At 36.3% G+C, this 27,425-nt stretch overlaps 2 protein-coding genes across 2 annotated transcripts in view; both read left to right on the top strand.

The window, feature by feature from the left end:
* LOC122136322 (sodium channel protein type 4 subunit alpha-like) overlaps window positions 1-1,949 on the top strand; it is a 12,041-nt gene extending 10,092 nt beyond the window's left edge. Inside the window, exons 5-7 of the mRNA XM_042719186.1 lie at window positions 342-453; window positions 561-732; window positions 1,938-1,949. Coding sequence (XP_042575120.1) covers window positions 342-453; window positions 561-732; window positions 1,938-1,949 — 296 coding nt within the window. The remainder of the gene's footprint in view (window positions 1-341; window positions 454-560; window positions 733-1,937) is intronic.
* LOC109112823 (sodium channel protein type 4 subunit alpha-like) lies at window positions 1,941-27,425 on the top strand. The gene is made up of 19 exons (XM_042719045.1): window positions 1,941-2,079; window positions 2,159-2,356; window positions 2,690-2,866; window positions 3,488-3,838; window positions 4,932-5,061; window positions 5,485-5,723; window positions 5,830-6,003; window positions 7,813-8,169; window positions 11,218-11,643; window positions 15,339-15,456; window positions 15,559-15,713; window positions 15,853-16,026; window positions 18,914-19,036; window positions 19,966-20,238; window positions 22,088-22,141; window positions 23,880-24,021; window positions 24,114-24,214; window positions 24,304-24,574; window positions 24,883-27,425. Exons 1-19 carry the CDS (start codon window positions 2,044-2,046, stop codon window positions 26,085-26,087), a joined length of 4,704 nt encoding a protein of 1,567 aa, XP_042574979.1. The 5' UTR covers window positions 1,941-2,043; the 3' UTR covers window positions 26,088-27,425.

Below are 27,425 nucleotides of genomic sequence, written 5' to 3'. Positions count from 1 at the left end.
TGCACGGCCTCTCTCTCTTTCTGCCTTTGGGCGAGAGATTTACAGATGGCCTCGTTTTGCGGCTCTGCTGTCCAGCTGTTGGCAGTTCCATTACTAAATGATCCCTCTGTCAGATTGTCATGCGTCTGTCCTCTGCTTGGCCTGTCACTCAAACTTAATGTCACCATAGTAACACAGAGAAAGAGAGGTGGACTGAGGATGGGAGGAAAAAAATTAACTGCAACTCGATACCCATCTGTTTACTTATAATATTCCTTTTGGGCCTCAATGCATGTGACTATGTGTACTGTCTTACTGGAACTGAGATGGTTTTCTCTATATTTGAACACAACGTCCTTTAGTGGGCCCTGTGCTCACTGCCCAGCACCGTGGAGCTGGATTGGCATTTGCCATTGAACACCAGAATTGGCAGATCCTCCACTGTTGCCCTGTGCTTTTCACAGATGAGAGCAGGTTCACCCTGAGCACATGTGATAGATGTGAAAGGGTCTGGAGAAGCCGTGGTGAACATTATGCTGCATGTAACATCGTTCAGCATGACCGGTCTGGTGGTGGGTCAGTGATGGTCTTGGAGGCATACACATGGAGGGACGCACAGATCTTTACAGGCTAGACAATGGCACCCTGACTGCCATTAGGTATCGGAATGAAATCCTTGGACCCATTGTCAGACCCTACGCTGGTCCTGGGTTCCTCATGGTGCACAACAACGCCCAGCCTCATGTGGTGAGAGTATGCAGGATGAAGGAATTGATGCCATTGAATGGCCCCCACGCTCACCTGACATAAATCCAGTAGAACACCTCTGGGACATTATGTTGCACCTCATACTGTCCAGGAGCTCAGTGATGCCCTGGTCCAGATCTGGGAAGAAATACCCCAGGACACCATCCGTTGTCTCATTAGGAGCGTGCCCCGATGTAGTCAGGCATGCATACAAGCACGTGGCAACCATACAAACTACTTAGTTGCAATGAAATCTTGGCAAAATGGACTAGCCTGCTTCATAATTTTTACACTTTGATTTCTTGGGGTGTCTTTGAATTCAGCCCTCTGTAGGCTGATCATTTTAATTTTCTTCAAACGATGTGGCGTCCTTTCATTCCTAACACATTACGCAGTTCATATCAGTATACATATCCAGCATGATATTTTCCCCCATTGAGATCTGATGTGTTTTCAAAGTGTTTCTTTAATTTTTTTGAGCAGTGTATATGCACTACCATTCGAAAGTTTGGAATACCCATATAAGTAATTAAAATGATCAAAAGTAACAGTAAAATGCTTATAATGTTACAAAATATTTATATTTTAAATAAATGCTATTCTTTTGAATGTTCTGTTCATCAAAAATCCTGAAAAATGTTGTTTCCACAAAATTATGAACCAGCACAACTATTTTCAACACTGATAATAACAAGAAATGTTTCTTAAGGAGCAAATCAGCATATGATTTCAGCAATGATTTCTGAAAGATCATATGACACTGAAGACTGGAGTAATGATGCTGACAATTAAGCTTTGCATCACAGGAATAAATTACACTTTAAAATATATTAGAACAGAAAATAGTTATTTTAAACTGAAATAATATTTCACAATTTTACCAATTTTACTGTATTTTTGATCAAATAAATATGGACTTGGTGAATATAAGATACTTTCAAAACAAAATTTTACTGATGCCAAACTGTTGAACGGTAGTGCATATCACTTAAAATTGTCTTTAAAATATTTATACATCATGGAAGTATTTGTTTTACTGCCATTAAACTGTCAATTCAAGAAAGAAAAATAAACATTTCTTGTTTTTTAAATCGTGGGGTTAAATCTGATCAGATTTTTGTTACATTCTCCCATGTTTTTATGCTATATTCTTTATTGAATCACATTGTCATTCCCACTGTTAAGTATCTTTGTGTTTCCTCCATAAACAGGAAGTGCCCTGATGGGTTTGACTGTTTAAAAACAGGTCGGAACCCAAACTACGGCTACACAAGCTTTGACACCTTTGGCTGGGCTTTCCTGGCTCTCTTCAGACTCATGACACAAGACTACTGGGAAAACCTCTACCATCAGGTACCAGCCGTGACACTGAAGGAATAATCATCTGTTATCTAAATATTATTACAAATGTCTTTCTTCCTCTCCATGACAGACTTTACGGTCAGCAGGGAAGACCTACATGATTTTCTTTGTGCTGGTGATATTTCTGGGTTCGTTCTACCTGGTGAACTTGATCCTGGCTGTCGTGGCCATGGCATATGAGGAGCAAAACCAAGCGACCATCGCAGAGGCCTGGGCAAAAGAAAGAGAGTTTCAGCTGGCAATGGAACAGCTGCGCAAGGAACAGAGTGTAATATGACAAATACTTTATAACAAGCTGTCAGAAATAAATAAGGTTCATTACCTGAACCTCAACTTCTTGTAGTACTAGATGCATTTTTCCTTTCCTTTAACGGCTCCTAGTGGATAAAATCAAGTAAAGTTGATTGCAGACAACATTTTGTTTTGATTTTGAAAGCAACTTAAAATACTGAAATGATGCTCTTTTCCCAGCACCTACAAAAATGTGTTGCGTTACACTGCAAAAATTATGAGTATATACAATTATTATATGCATTGCATCTAATTTCAAGGGCAAGTTAAGCTCAAGCACATCTGATTTTTCTGTTCTCACTGGAATTAGGCATTAGCAAAACAGCGCAGAAAGGAGGCTGAGATGGCCCTGGCTGCAGATTTATCTCCGTCATCTTTCTCTCGGAAAGACTCTGTGAAATGCCGAAGTAGAACGAGATCCCACCGAACACTTTCAGAGGAGATGGAGGACAACTTTTTGCCAAAATTTGACCCATTTGATGAAAAAGTAAGTACTATTTCATAACTGTTTTATTTATATTTGGCTTTAAGGTATACTCAATCCTTTTTCCAGATTAAAAAAAGCAGTTGTCTCTAAAATGTTTATTAGGAAAAATGACCAAGTTTAAATCCCAACATAAATAAAAATATATAAAATTATTTTTTTTTTCTAAAACTTAATAAAAATTGTAATATAAAATATATCAGATTTTCTATAAAAAGTAAAAATAGTGTTGCTTCTGTCTTCAATATTTTAGTGTCATTGATATAATAATTTTCGTTAACATTTTAAATTGTTTATTATCAAATTTTCTGTCTTCACATTAATTTTAAAGTTTTAGCAATTTTGCTGTGTTTTTGTCTCTTTTTTTTCTAAATGTTTATATAGTACTTATTCATTTTATAAATCTATATACCATTTTTTGTTCATCATTTATTTATTTTAATACTTCAGCTCAAACTAAATGAAAATAAGAAATTTTGCATTATCAACTGGCTGAAATAAATGTTTATTTTTTTATATTTGGTTATGAAGTTTTTTATGAGTTTAGTTTTAGTTAATGATAATTAAATGAATGTATTTTTATCATCTACTCCCTAATCTCTCTTTCAAACTCCTGTCCTCCAGCCAGCTCACCCTTTCCTAGCCACTCTCTCCTCCCATCCTCTGAGCACTCGTCGAGGAAGCCAGCTCAGTACCTTTACCTTCCGGCCGCGCAACAGTTCAGAGGCTGACTTTGCAGATGACGAACACAGCATCCACGGTGATGGGCGGAGCCGAGCGGGTTCCATGGCGACGCCGTGGAACAAGTGTCGTACGGGCAGCATCCGGAGTCACTCATCGCAGGTGTTCATGCCCACCTTCACCCTCAATGGCAGACTTAACATTTCCCTGGACCAGAATGGCATCACCAGCATCGGCCCGCACACCCTGACCTCTGTTCCAGCGTTCAGCATGGAGAAGGTCAGGGAGGACACGGTATGGTCTCATTACAAATTTTTTACATGAAAAATGGAATTCATGTCACTTACTCACCGTCATGTTCCTGGAATGCTATATGTTTGTTCTCCAAAGAACATAAAAAGTCTTTAGCCATTTTCAAAAAACATCTAAAGACACATCTTGTTCGCCATCACCCCCTGACCAATTAATACTAGCACTTACCTGTTCTATTCTATTCTATTCTATTCTATTCTATTCTATTCTATTCTATTCTATTCTATTCTATTCGTTTTGGTCTCATTTATTTAAAAAAAACACCTTGCTATGTGCACTGTTCTAGACTAACTGAGACTTGTTGTTGCTCTCTCGTTGGTCTGATTGCTTCTACTTTCTTCTATTCAAGTCACTTTGGATTAAAGTGTGTGCTAAATGATTAAATGTAAATTAAATGTGAATGTATAAAGGAGAAAGTCCAGGCAAATCTATCAACTTCCATCTTATGAAAAAGAGTTGAGGATGGCTACTTGATGGATAAAGTGAGAAAGTGTTGATTATTAATAATAATTTGATAATGAAGCATTTCAATGAAAAGGTTAAAAATTGACTATTTTAATCGTAATTAGCCTACTGTATTATATGCACATTTCTAAGGCCTCTAAGTGATTAACGATTAAAACTTTGCTGAAAAACCTGTTGTACACAATCTACTACATGCCTTCTGTCTTCTAACTGATAGTTCATACTTTTTAATATTGTAAAAGGCCTTTTAGTATAATTTTACAATCAATCAAAATATCACATAAATCTACATCAAAATAAATCATAATCCCATTGTACTTTTTGATCATATAAATATCAGAAACTGTTTTTTATACTTAATCTAAAGATTAAATAATCTTCAAAAAATTTGATTTTTCTGACTATTATTTCACATATCAGGGTTAACCAATAGAGTGTTAGCTTGTTAAAGTATCGTGCCATTAGTAGCAGCTTTTGAGGAACGTTTCAAATTGGTCACTTACAAGGTTCCACTGTAGTTTGAATACAGCTTTAGAAGGAAGTTACCTACGTAGGTGTTCACTAGGTTTTGGAAAAGATTTGACGTTTTGATGTTCACTTTGATTGACAGGAGCCAGTGTGTAAGATTGAGCAGACCTCTCCAGCTGCCAAACTGACTGTCGACATGCAGGAGGAAGTCCCGCCTCCTCGCAGGAAGAGAGGACTGAGCTCTGTCAGCTTCTTCAGTGACGTCATCGACGGTGTGACGGACTAAAATTGTTTCGAAAAAAATTAAAAGAAACAAATGAGACAGTCGTTGACATGCTATAAGAGTTCAGAACTATAAAATCAACATCGAATCTCAGAAGTATTTGATGAGAAATGTTTGAGAATTCTCTCTTTTGATTGCTGACGTTTGTACTTTGACAAATCTGAGCACAGTTTGAGACTGTTGAGCTTTCTCTGAAACTTTTTCCACATGAGACAAATAAGGAGAAGCGAAAGTTTCTGATTGTTCTCCATTTAATCTCACGGCTGTCAAGGAGAAATAATTTAGCTACTAAAAGATGATTCAAATTTAAAATCAGTTAATCTAAAACCCCTGAAGTATCAAACATCAGCTCACCTTAATGTCCAGGTTTCTTCTTTATTACTCATTTAATGATTTTCATTTCTCCTCTTAGAACTTGAAGAGGCCCATCAGAAATGTCCTCCATGCTGGTATGAATTCGCGAAGAAGTACCTGATTTGGACATGTTCTCCTGCCTGGCTGAGAGTGAAGGAAGGGCTTAAAGTCATGGTGATGGACCCTTTCCTGGACCTTGCAATCACCATTTGCATTGTTCTCAACACATTGTTCATGGCGCTAGAGCACTATCCCATGACTGATGAATTCAACAGCATGCTGAGTGTTGGAAACCTGGTGAGGACAAACAGTGGCGCTCTCAAAAACTGTGTTTGAGCATCTCAAACAGCCCTGTTTCTGTGCTTCTTTGATATAAATGTAAAGTTTTGTTCTTGCTTACCAGGTGTTCACTGGAATCTTCACGGCAGAGATGGTGCTGAAGATTTTTGCTCTGGATCCATACTATTACTTTCAGCAAGGCTGGAACATCTTTGATGGAATTATTGTTTGTTTGAGTCTGATGGAGTTGGGCCTTTCCAACGTGGAGGGTCTGTCTGTCCTCCGCTCGTTCAGACTGGTAAGTTTCAACTCTGCTTGGAAATAGACATAGTTAATTCACTAGATTGGACCCTGAGGATTGCCACACGTGCAATATATGAGAAATGCTATATAGAGACAAGAATTACTGAATCACTGAAGAGTTTTAAATCAGTTAACTGAAGCGTGTGTTTGAACTGTTTCACAGAAATGAGTGCCATTTTTGTTCAAATGCACTCACATATTCACAAATCCCAAGACAAGGATTGTAAAACTAAATGTCATTATGGCCAACTGAAAAAAAAACATTTATCACAATATTCAAAATAGTTCATTTTGGCAGCAAAAATTATTAGTATGTATAATTCAGAGAGGAACATTTTGAAAAAAAAAAAAATTAAAAGTAGATTTAAACAATTCAGTATTGCATTATCCCCAAAAAAAGGACAAATTCACACTCAATGATCTTGAAACTTACCTCTTAAACTGACATCAGTATTTGTATCTGTAGTCTGTAATTAGAAGGCATTAATATAGACACTCCATCAAAGTTTTATTTATGTGATGTACAATGCAGTTTGCATGACAAACGCGGCACGCACAGTCCATCTGAATTGTCTGACCCCTTTGAACTCAATTGTCTTGCTATTCATTATCAGATTAAAGCTGCACAGAGCTTTTAACATCCTTTTGTACTGCAATAAATACTGTTGTTAAGTAGCACTGTGTGTGTATGTTAAAAATTACTTTTTTCATGGTTCACCCACATGTGCATATTTGGCCGAGCAGTAATCCTTTATCCATTAGTGAGATTAAACATGTTGGAGTTGAGATCTCAAAAAGTGGGCTACACTTTCTTTTAGTTCAACATCAGTCACACTGAAAACTGAATATAGGCCATGCTTTAACTAAAATAAAATGAGAATTTAAATGAGAAACAGTGACATCAGCTGAAAACAAAGAATATTTTTTGTGTCAAATTACATGACTGATCAAAAATGTACTCGCCATCAGGACATCCAAGATGTATGCCTGTTAGTTTCTTCATCTGAACAGATTTGGAGAAATTTAGCATACGTTACTTGCTCACCAATGGATCCTCTGAGGTGAATGGGTGCCATCAAAATGAGAGTCCAAACAGCTGATAAAAACATCACAATAATCTACAAGTAATCCAAAAAACTTGTGTCCATCAGTCAACATTTTGTGAAGTGAAAAGCTGTTTGTAAGAAACAAATTCATCAAGATACTTTTAACTTTAAACCGTTTCTTCTGGCAAAAATACGAGAACTCTATCCATAATGCTTCCTCCAGTGAAAAAGATGTCTCGTCTGATCCAGGAAAGAAATATGCACAGATCACATAGTGTTTACAAGTGAAAACAGTCCCAAACAATTCTAAACAATTAATTCGGTGGATTTCGATGTGAGAGAGAACATGGGAATGGACTTTTTCACTGGATGAAGCATTGTTATGGATTATTGTGTATTTTGGCCAGAAATTACAAATTGAAGTTAAAACACTTTTATGATGAATTAGTTTCTTACAAACATGCAGCTTTTCACATCACAAGATGTGGATTATTGTGAAGTTTTTATCAGCTGTTTGGACTCTCATTCTGACGGCACCCATTCACTGCAGAGGATCCATTGGTGAGCAAGTGATGTAATGCTACATTTCTCCAAACCTGTTCTGATGAAGAAACAAACACATTTACATCTTGGATGGAACAAGGGTGAATTTTCTTTTTGGGTGAACTATTCCTTTAAAAAGTAAATAGGATAAATTTTGATTTCATGTTGATAAAATAGCAATACTGAATGAAATATATTCTGTATTTTGTCCTCAGCTGAGAGTTTTTAAACTTGCAAAGTCATGGCCCACCCTCAACACGCTGATAAAGATCATCGGTAACTCTGTGGGTGCCTTGGGAAACCTGACGCTGGTCTTGGCCATCATCGTCTTCATCTTCGCTGTGGTGGGCATGCAGCTGTTTGGAAAGAACTATCAGGACTGCGTGTGTAAGATCAGCTACGACTGCACCCTTCCTCGCTGGCACATGAAGGACTTCTTCCACTCGTTCCTCATCGTGTTCAGGGTCTTGTGCGGAGAGTGGATCGAGACCATGTGGGACTGTATGGAGGTGGCCGGACAGCCGCTTTGCATTCTGGTCTTCATGCTGGTCATGGTCATAGGAAACCTAGTGGTAAGAATGATTTCATCACACATAATAAAATAATTTAATCTCATATCAATATTTCATGTCCATTCATTGATTCATTATTTATCAAATAAATGATTTATATGGTAGACTATAAATAATTTAGAACTTGCAACAGTGGCCAGCTGACTGTTCATTAACCCTTACATATTCTGTTAAAGACTATAAATAAAAATAATAGTCACTGGGGTATATTTGTAGCAATAGCCAACAATACATTGTATGGGTCAAAATTATCGATTTTTCTTTTATGCCAAAAATCATTAGAATATTAAGTAAATGTAATATATTATATGAAGTAAATGTTCCATGAAGATATTTTGTAAATTTCCTACTGTAAATATATAAAATCTTCATTTTTGATCAGTGATATGCATTGCTAAGAGCTTCATTTGGACAACTTTGAAGGCGATTTTCTCAATATTTAGATTTTTTTGCACCATCAGATTCCAGATTTTCAAATAGTTGTATCTCGGACAAATATAGTCCTATCCTAACAAATTTATTTATTCAGCTTTCAGATGATGAATAAATCTCAATTTCGAAAAATTGTCACTTAAGACTGGTTTTGTGCTCCAGGGTCACATATGTAAGCAGCTTTGAAATATTCAGTTGCCATAAATATATATGTCTGTTTGTATTCCTTGTGCATCTCTCAATTATCAAATAGTTTTTGGATGCCTGGTTTATTATTCTTTGCATTTCAATACATTTTGAAGATAAACTATCATACCCTAAGAAAAATCTCAAACTGTGAGGACACACAAGATGGAATTAGAGAAATACTACTTAAGTCTCCCAGATGTTCTTCTATGATCCAGTTGTGACCAGAAAATACCTCTAAGAAGAGTAACTGAAGGTCTTTTCCCGGAAAATGAGATGCCACTAAGCTTTCCTTCCTAAGTTTTCCTGTTTTGACAAGACGACTGTCCTAAAAGTAAACATGTCATGTTAGCAATTTTGTTCTACTGTATAAAGTGACAAGTATAAAAATAGTTAGACAACATGCACAAACATGAAAATTCTTTGAACAAAATGTGTGTGAATCATGGTTGAAATTTACCGTCATACTGTATATATAGATTCCCAAATGTATTTGGCAGATGATTGTAAACATTAAATAAATGAACCTTCGGGGTAGACGCCATATTTAGGCTGATGCAAAGGAAAATGAGTAAGTGAAGGACAGAAATGGTTGGGTTCATTGGATATACAGTTGTTTTTGCACTAGAATACTTTTCAGAAAGACCTTTTCTATACCTTTGTCAACTATATGATTTGACACCAAGGTACACAACTGTACAACCAGAACATACTGTACAGTCATGCATTCATTAGCATGTACCCCGATTAAGGTCCTTTCCAAGAAAATAAATCTGCAAATTTTAGCTTTAACCTCCATATTTTACCCAGAAGTCCCCTGTTGTGTGTTGCTTAGAGATGCATTCGTGGAATAGGTCCACAGGCTTGTGCTTAAGTACACTTAAGTATACACTATTAACCTCTTCTGGCTTTTCCAACTCATAACTGGCAACTTGTGTACTCTATAAATGTTGTAATACACAGCAGAAATAGCTGTTTGTCACTGGTAATTGAACTACGGTGCTTTTTAAAGACGGATAGAGGGGCAGACATTGCAGACAACATGGACTAGATTTAGTTCTTTCTGAAATACTAGACAAAAAAAAGTGTCTGATCTGTGAGAGAAGTCCTTTATGTACTGTTTATTTGTCCCATCTGTTTTTATACTATAATATATGTACTGTCTGTTTTTGGTGCTTGTTTAATTTTAAGCACAAACCATAATTCATCAAACGTCGATGTACAGAGTATAGCCTTAAAGGGGTCATATGATGCAATTTCAAGTTTTCCTTTCTCTTTGGAGTGTTACAAGCTGTACGATTTGAATCAAATATGCCTCACTAAATTGGTCATGGCTGTTACTGAATCAACATCTGTCTCATTTACTCAACTGCATGTTATCGTTACTGGTGGTCTCAAAATGAAGTGCACTTGTGCGCTTATAGTTCGTGTAATTCTCCACATGTATTTTAGATAATTACTGTCTGACTTCGAATCACCCATCGTGAGCAATGTTCCGTTATGATTAATCGACACATTTATTTTTGCGGTTTTGTGGGGAGATTTTTCCAGTAATGAACTTTAAATGCGTAGCTGGAATTGCGCAGTTGGTTCATTCTGTGTGAGAAATGCGCATTGAGTTTGTACCACACAGATTCTGACCACTTAAATGGTTTTGCATAGTAAAAAGGTTATAAATATTTTCACTATCAATTTGTTTAATTTTGGTTAGTTGAGAGGACGCCATTAGTGTCCTGTCTATTTTAACACCTGGTTTAAATCCAATCAGATGCAAGTTCGATGACCTCAACAACGGTAAAATTGATGTATAAATTTTAGAATCTGACTTTATGTCAAACAGATATTGATTAGTATTAAACATATTTATATTATTTCATTAGGTTAGGTCTATAGTTTTTACATATTTTGTAAACAATAGCTCATAGTGACCACTTCTATCAAGCTTAACAGGAATCTGTTATCACTTGACTTCCTGTGGGCCTTCCATGTCAAACCCTCTGTATCACAGTCCGTCTCCTTATTTTTTTGCACAAGTCAGTTTGGGATTATCTTTGCTGTCTAGTGTGATTAAAGGACAGAGTACAACTAATCAGGTTTCCATGATATCCCACAAAGTGGCTCTTATAATAGACCAGACTGCAAGAAAAAAGAAAAACATGGGACATCTTTTTTTTATAATTTTAAATTGACATTCCTGCAATTGAACAAGGGCTTATCTTATAAAGACTGTTGTTCCCAGAAACACAGACTGCACTGAAGGTTTTTAGATCAACCAAAATGTGTTGCTTCGCTTACAATATCCTAGTCGGATATAAAGATTTAGTAAATGCCATTTCAGTAAATGTACCACTGTTCATCAAACATTTCCAAATTTAGTGTATCCAAATCATATCATTTGCTTACAGATCTGTATTCTTGATTTCTCTCTAGGTGTTGAATCTGTTTCTGGCACTGTTGTTGAGCTCCTTCAGCTCTGATAACCTGTCAGCACCCGACGATGACGGAGAAATGAACAACCTTCAGATAGCCATCAGTCGAATCCACTTCGGTTTCTCTTGGCTGCTGGACGCCATCAAAGATCTCTTCAGTGGGAACCTGGCGTGGCACAGACAGAAGGCCAAAGAGGTGCAGGTGTCATTGAAAGAGAACCACACTGAGTGCAACGGCGGCTTGGGAAGTTTAGAGCAGCATGGAGGGAAGTACATTACTCCAGAAGGAGAGGACAGTTACATGACCAATCCCAACCTCACCATCTGTGTGCCCATTGCACCAGGAGAGTCAGACGTGGAATTCCCTGAGGAAGAGGAGGAGGAGGAGGAGGAGACAGAGTCATCAGAGGATGAAGATCAGAAACCGGTGAGAGGTTATGAAGGGTGATTTATTAGTTTTGGTGTTGGGAATTTGGTTCATTAGGTCCTTGAGGTAGTTTAGTCTGATTCATAAGCAAATGACTCATATGAGCCAACTCCTTATAAAGGAAAATTTCACCTAAAAATGAAAATTAAACCATGATTTACTCACCCTCAAGGCATCCTAGGTGCATATGGGTGTATGCGACTTTCAGATGAATACAATCAGAGTTATATCTCCAGGCTTTATAATGGCAGTGGGTGGGTGTTTTTTTTCAACAGTCCAAAAGAAGCCCAATAAAAGTGCATCCATCCATAATAAACAGTGCCTCACATGGCTCCGGGGGGAGAATAAAGGCCTCCTGAAGTGAATCGATGCATTTTTGAAAGAAAAATATCCTTGCAAGAGCCAGGACATTTCTTAATGTAACTTCAATTGGATTTGTCTGAAAGAATAAAGTCATATATGCCTTGATGCCTTGAGGGTGAGTAAAACATCATTTTCATTTTTGGGTGAACTATCCCTTTAATGCACTGGTCAAAACACTCACAAGTTACATAGTGATTCACATAGTGATTTGAATCAGTTGGTTTATTCACTCTCTGATTCACTGGTACTTTATCATGTTAATAATGTAACTTTTTTTATATATATATTTGACAAAAGTCTTTGTTGTTTAGTATATAGTCAGGACCAAAAATGTTTGCTTTTGTCAAAAGTATTAAAGAATGGTTAATGTAATAAATTTAATTGAAATTCACAAATAGAACAGTTCACTCAGGACCACTTGTTAATGTCAGAATATTGTAGAGGTCTTGAACTTATGTTTGGCAGCAGGCTTCGCTCTGAAGCGTTCAGATTCTGAGCTATCCGCAGGCAAAACCTCACTGAGGTTTGAACCCCCCGAAGTCTAATCAATTTCCAGATATTTTTATATGCAGTTATATACCAGTAGAGTAACTCCGTACTGTGAAAATATTGAACAATCTGAGCAACATGAGCTGGATAGATGATATATCTCTGTTGACGAGCAGTTAGGTGATCATGTATCTGCGTAGGAGGAGTTGGGGATGGAGGAGGGTAAGTGCGTGTCTGTGCGACAGACTATGGCAAGCTTGAGTACGGATGGTCTTATATATCTTATTAATTGTAGTGGGAGGAGTTACAATCAGCTGAGCGTCAGCTGATGCTTCAGTCACACTGTGTTCTGCCAGAAGTACGCTTGAGCTCCATTCGTCGCTCAGACTTCTTTCAATTTTTTTTTGGTTATGAGAGGTAATTTATTTTGTTTTTAAGGCTGTGTAGTCTGATTCACAAACAGATGACTCATATGAGCTGATTCTTTTTAATGCATTAGCTCTCACAAATTCAAAGCACTCACAAATGAATCTTTAACTCCTGAGATATTGATCAGAATAGGTTGGTTAATTCACGCTCTGATCCGTTGCAAGTTTTGTTTATAATAAATGAGTACTTTAAATGTAATATTAAAAAAAAAAAAATTGTTGTGTAGTCTGATTCATGAGCAAATTAATATATGAGCCAATTCTTTTTAATGCATTTGTCAAAACAAATTAGTCTGAAACTCATGAGTTATTGTTTGAATCGGTTGGTTAATTCACTCTGATTGGCTGCTGCTTTTGTCATGTCAAATTACAGACAATATAGAAGTATAAAAATAATTGTTAATGGAAACCAGAATCATTTTTATTTAATTTCTGTGAAGTGGATCTAAAATTCAGAATTTGATAGCAATCCCCAATTAGTGTAGTGCATCTGATAAAGAAACCAAAAAAAAAAAAATAAAAAGTAAAACTAAAATTTGATTTTAAAAATGGGTTGACATTATATATTTCATATTGATATAATGCCATCTGACTTGCTTTTCCACTGTTAAATTTAAATGTCTGGATATAACATCAGGACCAATTAGATATATGACCCTAAATCCTAAATTTACAGCATATAATGGTTCATTGGTTTATCCCTATTGTAAGTGACCGGGAGCTCAAACGAGTGAGTGGGGTCAGAGGTCAAAGAGATGATATGATATGTCACGTGTGAGTGAGTGAGCCAGCGGCCATAGACATGGTGGGGGGGTTGTTGACGTACAGATTCATAAGCTGATAAGCCTACAAAAGCAGACAAGGTGAACCCACCAGACGCTATATTTGTTATATAAGAGAAACGGGCAGTGGAGAGGAGTGCAGGGAATATGGGTATGAAATGGTGGGATGGTGAACTATAAAACTACAACAAAATAGGTCCACACGAAAACATTAAATTCGAAATGACAGCTCAGTGTGAGGAAATATCTTAGATTTAGGTTGATATTTGCTGGAAATCTTTCCATAAGATGTAGCTCTCAAATATAATAATGAACAGACTACAGAGCAAGTCCTTTTTTATCATAAAGCAGAGATAGGAGATAATTTGTACATACATTCTATCAATCAAGTTTAGTTTTGACTGAATTTATGTTTGAAAGTCTTGAACATTTTGTAATTTGTACTGTATAGTTTTTAGTGTCATTTTTGCCTATGTATGTTTTTTTTTCTTCACAAAACTAAATTTTTTCTTAAAAAAAAATTAAAATAGGTCAGAGCAGGGTGCATGGGGTGAAGTAAAAGCAGCCAACAAGAGTGCATCAGACATGCAAACTCTTTAAATACATCAACAAAACCATCCCAGAATGACCTTAATGAATTTGTCTGGTTGCAAACTTCTACTAAAACCATTTTGACGTCTTAGGGACATTTAGACAAAATTAAGAGTAATCCAGCTTCACACACACACACACACACACACACACACACACACACACTGCCCGTCCACAACACAATGTGGGACACACACATAAACAAAATTGTATTAAAAAGTCATAATGTGGGATTACATAAACAGCGCTATTGGATTGTGCTGGCACCTTTGGGCCAGTAATCTCTGTAAATCATTTTAAATATGTTGCCATTACATGCAGAGAAAATCTCATCAAAATTGTATTAAGAAGGGCCACTGTCTATGTAGAAAAATAAAGAAGAATGAGTGTGCATTCAGGCAGATTTAGAACAGCTCTCTCTCGCCATCTCAGATTATACTGGAGGTCACAGACCTTGATTTGTGCTCTCATGGATTAGATGCATATGCTAATATTGCACCATATGTATCTTGGGATACATGCGTTCTATTAGCGCTCTGCATTTTCCATGCCAAACCCAGAGGATTTTTCAATCAATGCTGATTTCCTGGCTTTACAGTATATGTGCAAATATATACCAATATTGTGCAGTTAACACCCAAAATATTGAACTAACAGATTCAGTACTAGTTTATATGAAGCCAAGATCATAAATGATAGCATATGCATTGTATTAATCGTTAGTTGTAGTGGGAATGTTATGGAATAAGAGAATATGAATATGTATTGCATGTGGGGTTTAAGCACACAGAAATAGAACATCCTTTCAGTAATGGCTGCTGAAAATTTAGCTTTGCATCACAAGAATAAATTACATTTTAAAATATATTCAAATAGTTATTTTAAATTGTAATAACATTTCACAATATTACTATTTTTGCTGTATTTTTCATTAAATAAATGAAGCCTTGGTGAGAATGAGACCTCTTTTATTTAAAATGATTAGTTCTGAAGTCCATTTTTATTTGAAACTCAATGCAAACTTTGCGGTCTTGTTCAACAGGAAGTCGTCAGCCTCTCTGAAGGAAGTACTGTGGACTTGAGGAAGCCTGGGGAAGATGAGGAGGAATATTCTGAGATGGGAGATGAAGGCATGGATCCAGAAGAGTGTTTCCCCGAGTGTAAGCATATAATGAAACTCTTGTGGCCATTGCTTCCACTTTGACATACTCATGTTTTTTTTTGTTTTTTTGTGAGGAGCTGATCTCTCTGTACCTCTCCAGTCTGTATGCAGCGCTGTAAGTGTTGCAATATCAACACAACGAGAGGTCTGGGTCAAGCGTGGTGGAGGCTGAGGAAGACGTGCTATCAGATAGTGGAGCACAGCTGGTTTGAGACCTTCATCATCTTCATGATCCTCCTCAGCAGTGGAGCTCTGGTGAGGAACCATGCTGAACAGTCAACTTTAACTATTCTATACTGTTCTGAAGTCAAAGATTAATGTAATTCATGCATATTCTAATTGAATGTGTAGCTAGTCTTGGTCTTACTGTGGTATGATTTTCTTCTTGAGTCAGGCTTTTGAAGACATTTACATTGAACAGAGGAAGGTGGTGAAGGTGGTGTTGGAATATGCTGATAAGGTGTTCAGCTACATCTTTGTGCTGGAGATGTTTCTGAAGTGGATTGCATATGGCTTTAAGAAATACTTCACTAACTACTGGTGCTGGCTGGACTTCCTGATTGTGGATGTGAGTAGAAGAATCTTCTCTGAATCAATGTTAAATGGTTGCACTTTGATATGTTAGGCAGAGTTTGGAATAATTACATCATTATTATTATTATTATTATTATTATTATTATTATTATTATTATTATTATTATTATTATTAAAAAGATATTTATTATTTTTTTTTATTTTTTTAAAAAGCTCACCAAGGCATTTATTAAATCAAAAAAATAACTTCTTAAATATTATTTATCAAAAATTCATTTATTCCAAAGCTGAAAATCCAAAATCACAACATCATTACTCCAGTCTTCGGTGTCACATGATCCTTCAGAAATTTTCCTAATATGCTGATTTGCTGCTCAAGAAATATTTCTTATTATAATCAATGTTTAAAACAGTTGTGCTGCTTAATATTTTTGTCAAAACTGTAATAAACTTTAAATAAAAGTTTGGGATCAGTAAGATTAAAAAATAGAAATAAATACTTCAGTAACAATAATTCAGCAGTGATGCATTAAATTGATCAAAAGTGACAGTAAAGACATTTATAATGACACAAAAGATTTCTATTTCAAACAAATGCGGTTCTTTTGAACTTTCATCAGAGAATCCTGAAAAAGAATATGTATCGGTTTCCACAAACATATGAAGCAGCACAACTGTTTTCAACATTGATAATGAGAATAATTCTTCTTTTTTTATAGAAAAGTTATTTTAAATTGCAATAATATTCCACAATAATAATGTTTTACTGTTTTTTTTTTTCGTTAAATAAATGGAGCCAACTACATCAAAAAAAACTAATTACAAAGAATAATAAAAAATAAAAAAAAAAAAAAAAAAAATTTTCCCTAGTGCTTTTCTATATTTCATAGTATATTCAGTTAAGTGTATTATTTAGTATAATACACTGTAAAAAAAAAAAAAAAAAAAAAAAGAAAAGATACAAAACATTTTGGAGATTACAAAAGCTTTTTAACCATTCCAATAGTTTTTTTTTACAGCTGTACTATTATTTTGCTATTATACAGTGCATGTAGAAAACAAAAAAAACTTATCTGGTTTAAAATGAGGACATTTCTGGCTAGAAAACTGCAAAAATAAATCATTTGCTGTAGTGAAGGAGGTTAATTACAGCAATATTAGCACAAATCATGCAAAGCAGAGTGTCTAAAACCCATTTAATCATGCTAAACCTGTAAAATGGACACAGACATGGCCTTTTGGTTGAACACAAATGTTGGATTCTAGAAAAGTTCATCCACAAATGTCAAACTGTAGACTGTTTAGGTGTAACAAGCATCATAGTTACTTAATATAGACATAAGTCTCTCTAAGCCATCCATAATAACATTAAAGACATAATAATAATACAGTTTCAGTTTGAAGTTTTGAATTTGTTGACTTTTGTGTTACTGGTACAATGTATGGCAGATTGTATTCAGAATGATATCAAAATTGAGGAACAGAGTTCAGACACAGCAATAACTGCACAGAATACACATAAAACAATTACACATGAACACACTGAATAAAACACCTGGCACAGTAGCTCAAATAAACACAAGTGTGTCTCACCTGATGCTCATCTGACCCACACAGATCTCCACACACTCCTTTAACCATAGGGTAAGTTCACAGTTCACATGTATCTCAGCAGCAGCTCTCTTCTCATCCACGCCGAGATATAAATGCCACTGTCTCTCTGTCAGCAATTCATTTCGACCTGTAATTTAACATGGTGTCAAGCTTGATATGTTTAATGTTAATTATTCCCACAGGACCTTGGCTTTTATATCAGAATATACTCACTGTATCAAAGAATTATCTGGAGAAGATCCGTTACATTTAGGACTGTTAAAGCAACACTATGTAAATTTGGGTGCTTTAGCGGTTAATAAGCAGAACTGCACATTAATCCGCAGTGGTGACGACCCAAACAGGTTACAATAGTCCAAAAGTAATCACTTATTATAAATGTACCGTAGTGATTTGGGATAAGACAAAAAGGCGATGTACTCGCTCATTATATAAATTTTGCAAATTTTAAATAGAAAAATTTACATAGTGTTGCTTTAATAAAATCAAGAATTGACATTTTAAAGGAACATTACAGTGAGACGTCTTATTATGATACATTTAAAGAGCATTTAAGCTGAAATCTGCATTTTATATGATTTTATTATTCAGTTTTGTACTTTTATTTGTATCGTATATGAAGTTGTGTTTTAGAGCGAATTGCACAGAAAAATCTTCTTTAGATATATTGCAGTGACAAGGAAAACTATAGAAATTGCTTTTTATAAAGAACTGACCATTCTTGGGACTACATTTAATAATCCATAAATGGAATCTATAAAATGAATCTTAAACACTGTTTGGACTGATGAAAATCACATTATTAAACGAGCAAAAGAAAATCTGATCAAAATAAACGATTTTAAAGAAAAACCCAAATTCTTTATAAAACCTCGCTCTATTTTATATATATGCATATTGATTATGCATATATAGTTGAGTATGTAGGTATATACATTGATGTACATATGTGCATACTTGTCCATGTTTTGTCTTCATTTCACCTCATCGAACACATTCCTGCGGCCACAACCTGTCATGACAACAGAAAGCCATTCTGTTCTACACTGTCTGCCTACTCTGACTGTAGAATAGAGTGGAAACCTATTGTGATTTTAAACTGATTTGTAAAACTGATCTAATTTATGTCCCAATAAATGTGTTCCTATAGAATGTCCCAAAAGTGCAAAAAAAAAAAAAAATCTTAATATAGTAGATATTATAGTCTATTTAACATGAAAAAAACATTCAGAGAGGTGTTTATTAATATTAATTTAAAAATTCTTAAGTATTTTATTTAAAAGTAATTTATTTTTCTCCAATTGCAGGTGTCTTTGATTAGCTTGGTTGCTAACTCTCTGGGCTACTCAGACTTTGGGGCCATTAAATCTTTGAGGACTCTCAGAGCTCTGAGGCCCTTGAGGGCCCTGTCTAGATTCGAAGGAATGCGGGTAAGATCCTGTCTTTTCTGTCGCTTCAACTCTCTAAACATGACGCTCATTAAAGCATGTCAGGTTTACAGGGAATTCACTGAGATTTCTTAAAAATTTTGGACTGCTGTTTGCAACAATAGTGTCTGTTTTGCTCAACACGTCACACTTTCACAAAATATGATGCATTTTGTTGCATTTTTGCTTTTGTGACAGCCATAAGGTGAAGAAGTCACGTATTATCACTTAATCAGCAGAAAAACTGCCACAAACAAACGATTTCTTCCTCTGTGCCAGAACACAACTATTTGTTCAATTGTCTGGCGATTTTCACATGTATGAATGATTCTGAAGACATTTTATGTTTAAAACTTAGAATTTTGACCAGTGACAGAAGAAAATGCAAACATAAACCAGATGTTTTCCGCGTCATCTGTGGATGTTTCGTACATCCAAACAGGCACAGAAAATTAAACATTTTGTTGTTTAAAAAAGAAAAAAAACTAATGTATTTATAAACTTTTTAAATGTAAATTTCATTAATGTATTAAATTGAGAATTTACATATTGTAAGTTAATTGATGCATTTTGAATACTTAAGTTTCGTCATGAAAGCTTTTTGACATTTTCTTAAGTGCATTTAAGCTGATACAAATATATATAGAATATGTACAAAATGAAAAGTTTTTATTGATATTTTTGAATCCAGCATAATCAAATTTGTTATTACTAGGTCTTTTTTGCAAATCACATATAAACAATTGTCACTAATTTAATATAGATAGGATGGTTAAATTACATTTGCATGTCTTGAGAAATGCAAAAAGTTTTTTATGATTTTTTTTTTTTTTTTTTTTAAATTTGCTTTGGTGATCTAGCGCTGTGGTTGGATGAAGTTACATTATGATTGCTTCCTGTATGGTATCACATCCTATTTTTCTGTCATCCAGGTGGTGGTGAATGCACTGATCGGGGCCATCCCATCCATCATGAACGTACTGCTGGTGTGCCTGATATTCTGGCTCATATTTAGCATCATGGGTGTTAATCTATTCGCTGGGAAATTCGGGAAATGTGTCAACAGGACAGGATACATTCACAGTGTAACCCTGGTCAACAACAAGAGTGACTGCCAGTCCATGAATGACACCCAGTTCTACTGGACCAAAGTGAAAGTCAACTTTGACAATGTGGGCCTTGGATACCTCTCACTTCTGCAGGTGGTGAGTGTCTCAAGGGTTGTGCTCCATTCAGAAATGCACTGAGAATAATTTTACAGAGCTGCCAAACAGGATGCATAACTATAATTCAAATTCAAATTTAACCCTTGTTCCCTGTCAAAAAAAGACCAGCCATTTAATAATTGCTTTTATTATGCTATATTATCAACAAATATTGGATTCCATCCTTTTGTCAAAGTGAAAAAAACATTATTTGTAGATAATTTTGGCAATATTCAAAAATGAGGTGCGTAAGCTCAGATCTATGAGACCTATGATCATTCAGTTCCAAAAATACAATCCCTGCAATAATTGAAAGAAACCTAAAAAGTTGCTAAAGAAGTTGAAAGTTGCAAAAATTATACTATATTTTTAGAGGAAATGTTTATAACACGTGAACTACAGGATCAAGTTGATAAGTTTTAGAAAAAAAAATCAAAATGACTGTAAATAAGGATTAAGGAAGTAGAATTATAATTGAAACTGTAAAGTTTTAAATAATGCATTCAGATTATTTTTGTATGAGTTACTCATTCACATTGTCATAAATAAAACATGGCATAGAAACATGTTTTGCAGATATTTTAATGTCAGTATTTATTATTAGAAATTAAATATCAACACATATTCAGTGTTTCTAGAAAATGTTAATTAATTTATTTTTCATTTAATTGTAAACCATTTCAATTTGTTTTGATGGCCTTGCTAATTGATGGCCTTGCTAACCAAATACTTAACAAGTATTTATAGTTTTATTACTGATTAAAGGGTCTAGGAATATGGCAGTTTTGGAAAAATCTACCCCAAATTCAAGATTAGGGAGCAAAAAATGCTCCTGCACAATTAAAGTAAATCTGTTATGCAGCTTCTTATCCACCTTTGTAGTGTAAAGATGGCTTTTTGTTGATGTTGTTAAAAATGTATTGACGTAATTGGTTAAATTCAAGTATTTGACATAAAAGACATCACAGATACATTTAAGGAAATTTTGGAAATTATAAATTTAAGGAAATTAGGCAATCCACCTTTTTCCTGACGTAAAAATGGGCGCAGCCATTTGTAAATTCTATGGGTGTAGCTTCCGGTCTCATTTGCGTCCAGCTATTTTTAGATGTACAAATCGTTTTCTGCTTGATATTGACAATTGATGTGTCCTATCATATTATTTTAACCTGCTATCTTAATTAAGAACACACTGGTTTGTACTGCAAACAGTTTACCGTTTACTGCATGTTGTTATTCTCCTCGTTATTTACCTATAGCGGCTAATGAAATGGAAGTCTCACCCATAGGCTTACTTCCGCGTTGAGGAAAAAGGTGGATTAAAGGGAAAAGCTCATTTCTGATGCCGTTCCATTTCAATTCAAATTCACACTCAATAATGTAAAGGATGCCAATTCTTAAATTCTGAACTCTGGACATCTTGAACAGTTCAGTCTAAGAAGGACTTTTGGTGACTTGCTGGAGAATCATCATATTTGTTAAAGTAGCCAAGCAACCAGAGTTTTTCAGGGTCCTGCAACTCTTTGCTGGACTTTAACCTATCATTTACCTCTAGGAACAGTATCTCAATCACCACAGGTTAGAATTTCTGTAACCATGGCAACGACATTCACAAATGGCCTAGCTTAATGGCGTTCATGCTGACTCTTGGTGAGTCACAACTCTTTGTCTTTACAGAAGGTATGAAACATAAATGCGTAATTACCTTAGACTAAAAAGTCAAATTTCAGTATTGTCAGGCGTGGAAAGAAATGTGCTCACCTAGAAGCAGAACATATATTTAAAATAAACTGGCAATCTTTCTCCTTTAGATGGACATTCAAGCATTCTTAAATATTTTGTTTTTCAGGCAACATTCAAAGGCTGGATGGAAGTCATGTATGCTGCTGTCGATTCCCGTGGAGTAAGCATGTTCATTTCATTCCTGAAATTAATGACTTGTATCCAAATTCACAAAAGAATCTAGGTATTAAATACAAACTATCATAATCTTAAAAATAATAGTTTCAATTAAAAGAGAGTTTTTTGGAAAACCGGGAAAAGCCGAGAAAGTCATTCAAAGAGCCTAGAACTTCTTAACCTCCAGAGAACCAATCAGGAACTCAGTTACCCAATGCTAGAAAAATTTAAACCCAAGGTGCTGCAAAGAACCAAATACTGAGGGTTCAACCCAAGGTTCTGCAAAGAACCAAATACTAAGGGTTCAACCTAAGGTGCTGCAAAGAACCAAATACTGAAGGTTCAGCCCAAGTTTCTGCAAAGAACCAAATACTGAGGGTTCAACACAAGGTGCTGCAAAGAACCAAATACTGAAGGTTAAACCCAAGGTTCTGCAAAGAACCAAATACTGAGGGTTCAACCCAAGGTTCAGCAAAGAACCATATACTGAAGGTTCAACCCAAGGTGCTGCAAAGAACCAAATACTGAGGGTTCAACCCAAGTTTCTGCAAATAACCAAATACTAAGGGTTCAACCCAAGGTGCTGCAAAGAACCAAATACTGAAGGTTCAACCCAAGTTTCTGCAAAGAACCAAATACTGAGGGTTCAACCCCAAGGTGCTGCAAAGAACGAAATACTGAAGGTTCAAACCCAAGGTTCTGCTAATAACAAATGAGGGTTCAACCCAAGGTTCTGCAAAGAACCAAATACTGAAGGTTAAACCCAAGGTTCTGCAAAGAACCAAATACTGAGGGTTCAACCCAAGGTGCTGCAAAGAACCATATACTGAAGGTTCAACCCAAGGTGCTGCAAAGAACCAAATACTGAGGGTTCAACCCAAGTTTCTGCAAATAACCAAATACTAAGGGTTCAACCTAAGGTGCTGCAAAGAACCAAATACTGAAGGTTCAACCCAAGTTTCTGCAAAGAACCAAATACTGAGGGTTCAACCCAAGGTGCTGCAAAGAACGAAATACTGAAGGTTCAACCCAAGGTTCTGCTAATAACCAAATACTGAGGGTTCAACCCAAGGTTCTGCAAAGAACCAAATACTGAGGGTTCAACCCAAGGTGCTGCAAAGAACGAAATACTGAAGGTTCAACCCAAGGTTCTGCTAATAAACAAATACTGAGGGTTCAACCCAAGGTGCTGCAAAGAACCAATTACTAAGGGTTCAACCCAAGGTTCTGCAAATAACCAAATACTAAGGGTTCAACCTAAGGTGCTGCAAAGAACCAAATACTGAAGGTTCAACCCAAGTTTCTGCAAAGAACCAAATACTGAGGGTTCAACCCAAGGTTCAGCTAATAACCAAATACTGAGGGTTCAACCCAAGGTGCTGCAAAGAACCAAATACTGAGGGTTCAACCCAAGGTGCTGCAAAGAACCAAATACTGTGGGTTCAACCCAAGGTTCAGCTAATAACCAAATACTGAGGGTTCAACCCAAGGTGCTGCAAAGAACCAAATACTGAAGGTTAAACCGAAGGTGCTGCAAAGAACCAAATACTGAGGGTTCAACCCAAGGTGCTGCAAAGAACCAAATACTGAAGGTTCAACACAAGGTTCTGCAAAGAACCAAATACTGAGGGTTCAATCCAAGGTTCTGCAAAGAACCATTGAGGAAACTTCATTTTAGAGCTTTAGACTGTCTGGAAAACCATCTTTGTGTCTCTAAGATTTATATTGTTCTTGTTTGTCAGGTTGAGGAGCAGCCCGTCAAAGAGATAAACCTCTACATGTACCTCTACTTTGTCATTTTCATCATCTTTGGATCCTTCTTTACCTTAAATCTGTTCATCGGTGTCATCATCGATAACTTCAATCAACAGAAAAGAATGATAGGTGTTGAAGTTTAACTTCTCTTCCAAAAGTATTTAGTTTACATTTATTGTGTTCCATGAAAAAGTAACAGCTGTTTGTTCTCTGTACTAAAGGTGGCCAGGATATATTCATGACTGAAGAGCAGAAAAAGTACTACAATGCAATGAAGAAACTTGGATCGAAAAAGCCACAGAAGCCAATTCCAAGACCAGTGGTAAGATGATGAATTTGAACATTTTGTAACTAAAAATCTCATACCGAATTCCCTTTCTAATTTCTCACCATTAACACATTTCCATTTAGAACATTTTACAAGGATTCTTTTTCGACTTGGTGTCCAAGCAAGCCTTTGACATCACTATCATGATGCTCATTATTCTCAACATGATAACCATGATGGTCGAGACCGATGAACAATCTGCTCGCATGGAGACCATCCTCAATAACATCAACCTGACTTTCATTGTCATCTTTACCACCGAATGCCTCATCAAGATATTTGCCCTCCGCTGTTATTTCTTCACCATTAGTTGGAACATATTTGACTTTGTAGTCGTTATTCTGTCCATCGTTGGTAAGTGCACGACTTTACAGTCTGGTAAGTGATACGTGTGGCTAATTCAAGATACTTCCCTGCTGAAAAGACCAACTTGGTTTATACTGGTTAGCTCTTTGGTACGGGTCCATCTGGTGAAGCCAAAGAAGGATGGCTGGTTTGGTTAAGTTAGTTAAGAAACTTTGCAGAGACACCAGCTTGTCTTTTCAACTGGGTTGTTGTGATCTGAGATGTTCATAGAGCCATTTCTCAGTTTTTCAAGAGATTTTCAAGCGAGTCCAACTTCTATGTGTTGATATCTGGTTTTAATTTGTCCTTCCTCATAGGAATTGTCCTTGCTGATATAATAGAAAAATACTTTGTGTCCCCAACTCTGTTTCGAGTGATCCGGTTGGCAAGAATAGGACGAGTTCTCAGACTAATACGAGCAGCTAAAGGAATAAGGACGTTACTTTTTGCCTTAATGATGTCGCTGCCGGCATTGTTCAACATTGGCCTCCTGCTCTTCCTGGTCATGTTCATCTATGCCATTTTTGGCATGGCAAACTTCGCCTACGTAAAGAAGCAGGGCGGGATTGATGACATGTTCAACTTCGAAACCTTCGGGAACAGTATGATCTGCCTTTTCCAGATCACCACATCGGCTGGTTGGGATAACCTACTGGATCCCATTCTCAACAACTCTCCGGAAGAATGCAGCTCGAGTTACATCAACACCGGAACCAATACCAAGGGCAACTGCGGCAACCCCTCAGTAGGGATCGCTTTTTTCGTCAGCTACATCATCATTTCCTTCTTGATCGTGGTCAACATGTACATCGCCATCATTCTGGAGAACTTCAGCGTGGCCACCGAGGAGAGCACTGAACCTCTGAGCGAGGACGACTTTGAGATGTTCTACGAGGTTTGGGAGAAGTTCGACGTTGAGGCCACACACTTCATCGAGTACTCCAAACTCTCGAGTTTCGCCGACAGCCTTTCCGAACCTCTGAGGATCGCCAAACCCAACAAAATCAAACTCATCAGCATGGATCTACCTATGGTCAGCGGTGACAGGATCCATTGCCTGGACATCCTGTTCGCCTTCACCAAGCGGGTCCTTGGGGAGACGGGAGAAATGGATGCTTTGAAGCAGCAAATGGAGGAGAAGTTCATGATGGCAAACCCTTCCAAGATATCCCACGAGCCCATCACCACCACACTGCGGCGCAAGCAGGAGGAGATTTCGGCATTCCTGATCCAGCGCGCCTACCGGCGGCACCTTATTAGACGGCAAATGAAGCAGGCGTCTTACCTGTACAGGCACATAAACCAAGGCACGCAGGCACGCTGGTTGGAAGAGGACGACGCTCCAGAGCGGGAAGGACTCATAGCGTCAATGATTAAAGAGCACTACGGTCCCAAGAAGGGGCCGCTGTCCTATGATGCTGTAACAAAGGGTCCTAGTGACCATTTCAAGATGTTAAAATCTGACTCTCAATCCAATGAGCCTCATAAATCAGAAGAGACATATAACGAGACCTTTCTTTAGGAACTCTTTTTTAAGTAACCCATATTCGCTTGCTTTTTTTCTTTTTTTTTTACCATGTTTGGATGTGTGTAAATGTGTCTGTAAGTGTCTGATCAGGAGGAATCCAAATTCGAACAAGATTTCACTTTTTTAATCTGTAAGAAAATGTTTGGTCAAACCTCTTGTTTTTGTCACAAAATATGGCATGGTATCATGGGAAATGGACAAAAATACATGGAAATATCAATGTGAGGATGTAACTTTTCAGGTAGAGAATGTATTTTAGCTCAGATGTGTTGCACATATCGCAACTGTAATATTGCACAGATGTTATTTTGGTTGTTTGCTGTAAAGCTTAATAGCCACATGTAGTTTTCCCCAGAGTTTTTCATTTCTCAGAATTAAGTGAGGAATGTTATCACTATCACAATGTTACCACAAAAGGCCCCTAAATGCATTTGGAATTACTACAGTGGAAATTTCCTCTTAAAAGGGAATAATTTTGCATTTTATTAGCGCTTGAGGAATTTTTGTTTTCTTGTTGAGCATAAGTAGAAAACTGTGTTTTAAAATGGTTTAATGGACTACTTAAGTAATTGCATGTACATGTTCCTGATTTTATTATGCACAAGTGGTGCATGTTATTCCAAAGAAAGAATCTATGTAATCTTTCATCAAAATGAAACAACTTTCCTGGCTGATGTTATGTATTTCTCAACCCATTCTCTCCAACAGCTTTGCTCCATTTTGACATGCAATGCCTACTTTTAATAGTTCAATCAATTCCCAGTGGCTAAAAATACAGTATCGCCTAAATTGTTTTGGGTTAAATATCCTGTTTAACTAAACTTAGAGCAGTAAAATGTCGAATTAACTGAAATAAAATGGATATACAACTATGTTTAATACAAACTTTGAAATGACCTTCAGCTCTTATGTTTTGTTTAAGGGCTTTTTCATAATATGTTGCACACTGAAATGCTTTAGTCTGAATCATAGAATATTTTCAGGGTGTCCTAATTACTCATAACCTCATCACTGTTTTTCCCAAGTCAGGAATATGAATTTACATGCATCAAGTGCATTTCTGTGACATTTTAAACTATATATTAACAAATATAATATACATAAGCAAATGGGAAGAAGAGTACAGATTCAGTATCATCGACATGCATGTACAGGTATATCAATTTCTGTGTTCAACTCATTTTTTTATGAAACAATGCTGTCCTTTCCAAAAATTGTTCTCTCTGTTGTATTTTATTTCAAGGGGCATTTATGGAACATGAAACACAATAAATAATTATCATGGCTACATTTGAATAAATTCCTGATGGACTGAGGGATGGATGAGAATCA

The sequence above is a fragment of the Cyprinus carpio genome, chromosome B2 (genome assembly GCF_018340385.1).
Source record: "Cyprinus carpio isolate SPL01 chromosome B2, ASM1834038v1, whole genome shotgun sequence".
NCBI lineage: Eukaryota > Metazoa > Chordata > Actinopteri > Cypriniformes > Cyprinidae > Cyprinus > Cyprinus carpio.
This window is presented reverse-complemented; position numbering and strand designations above follow the sequence as displayed.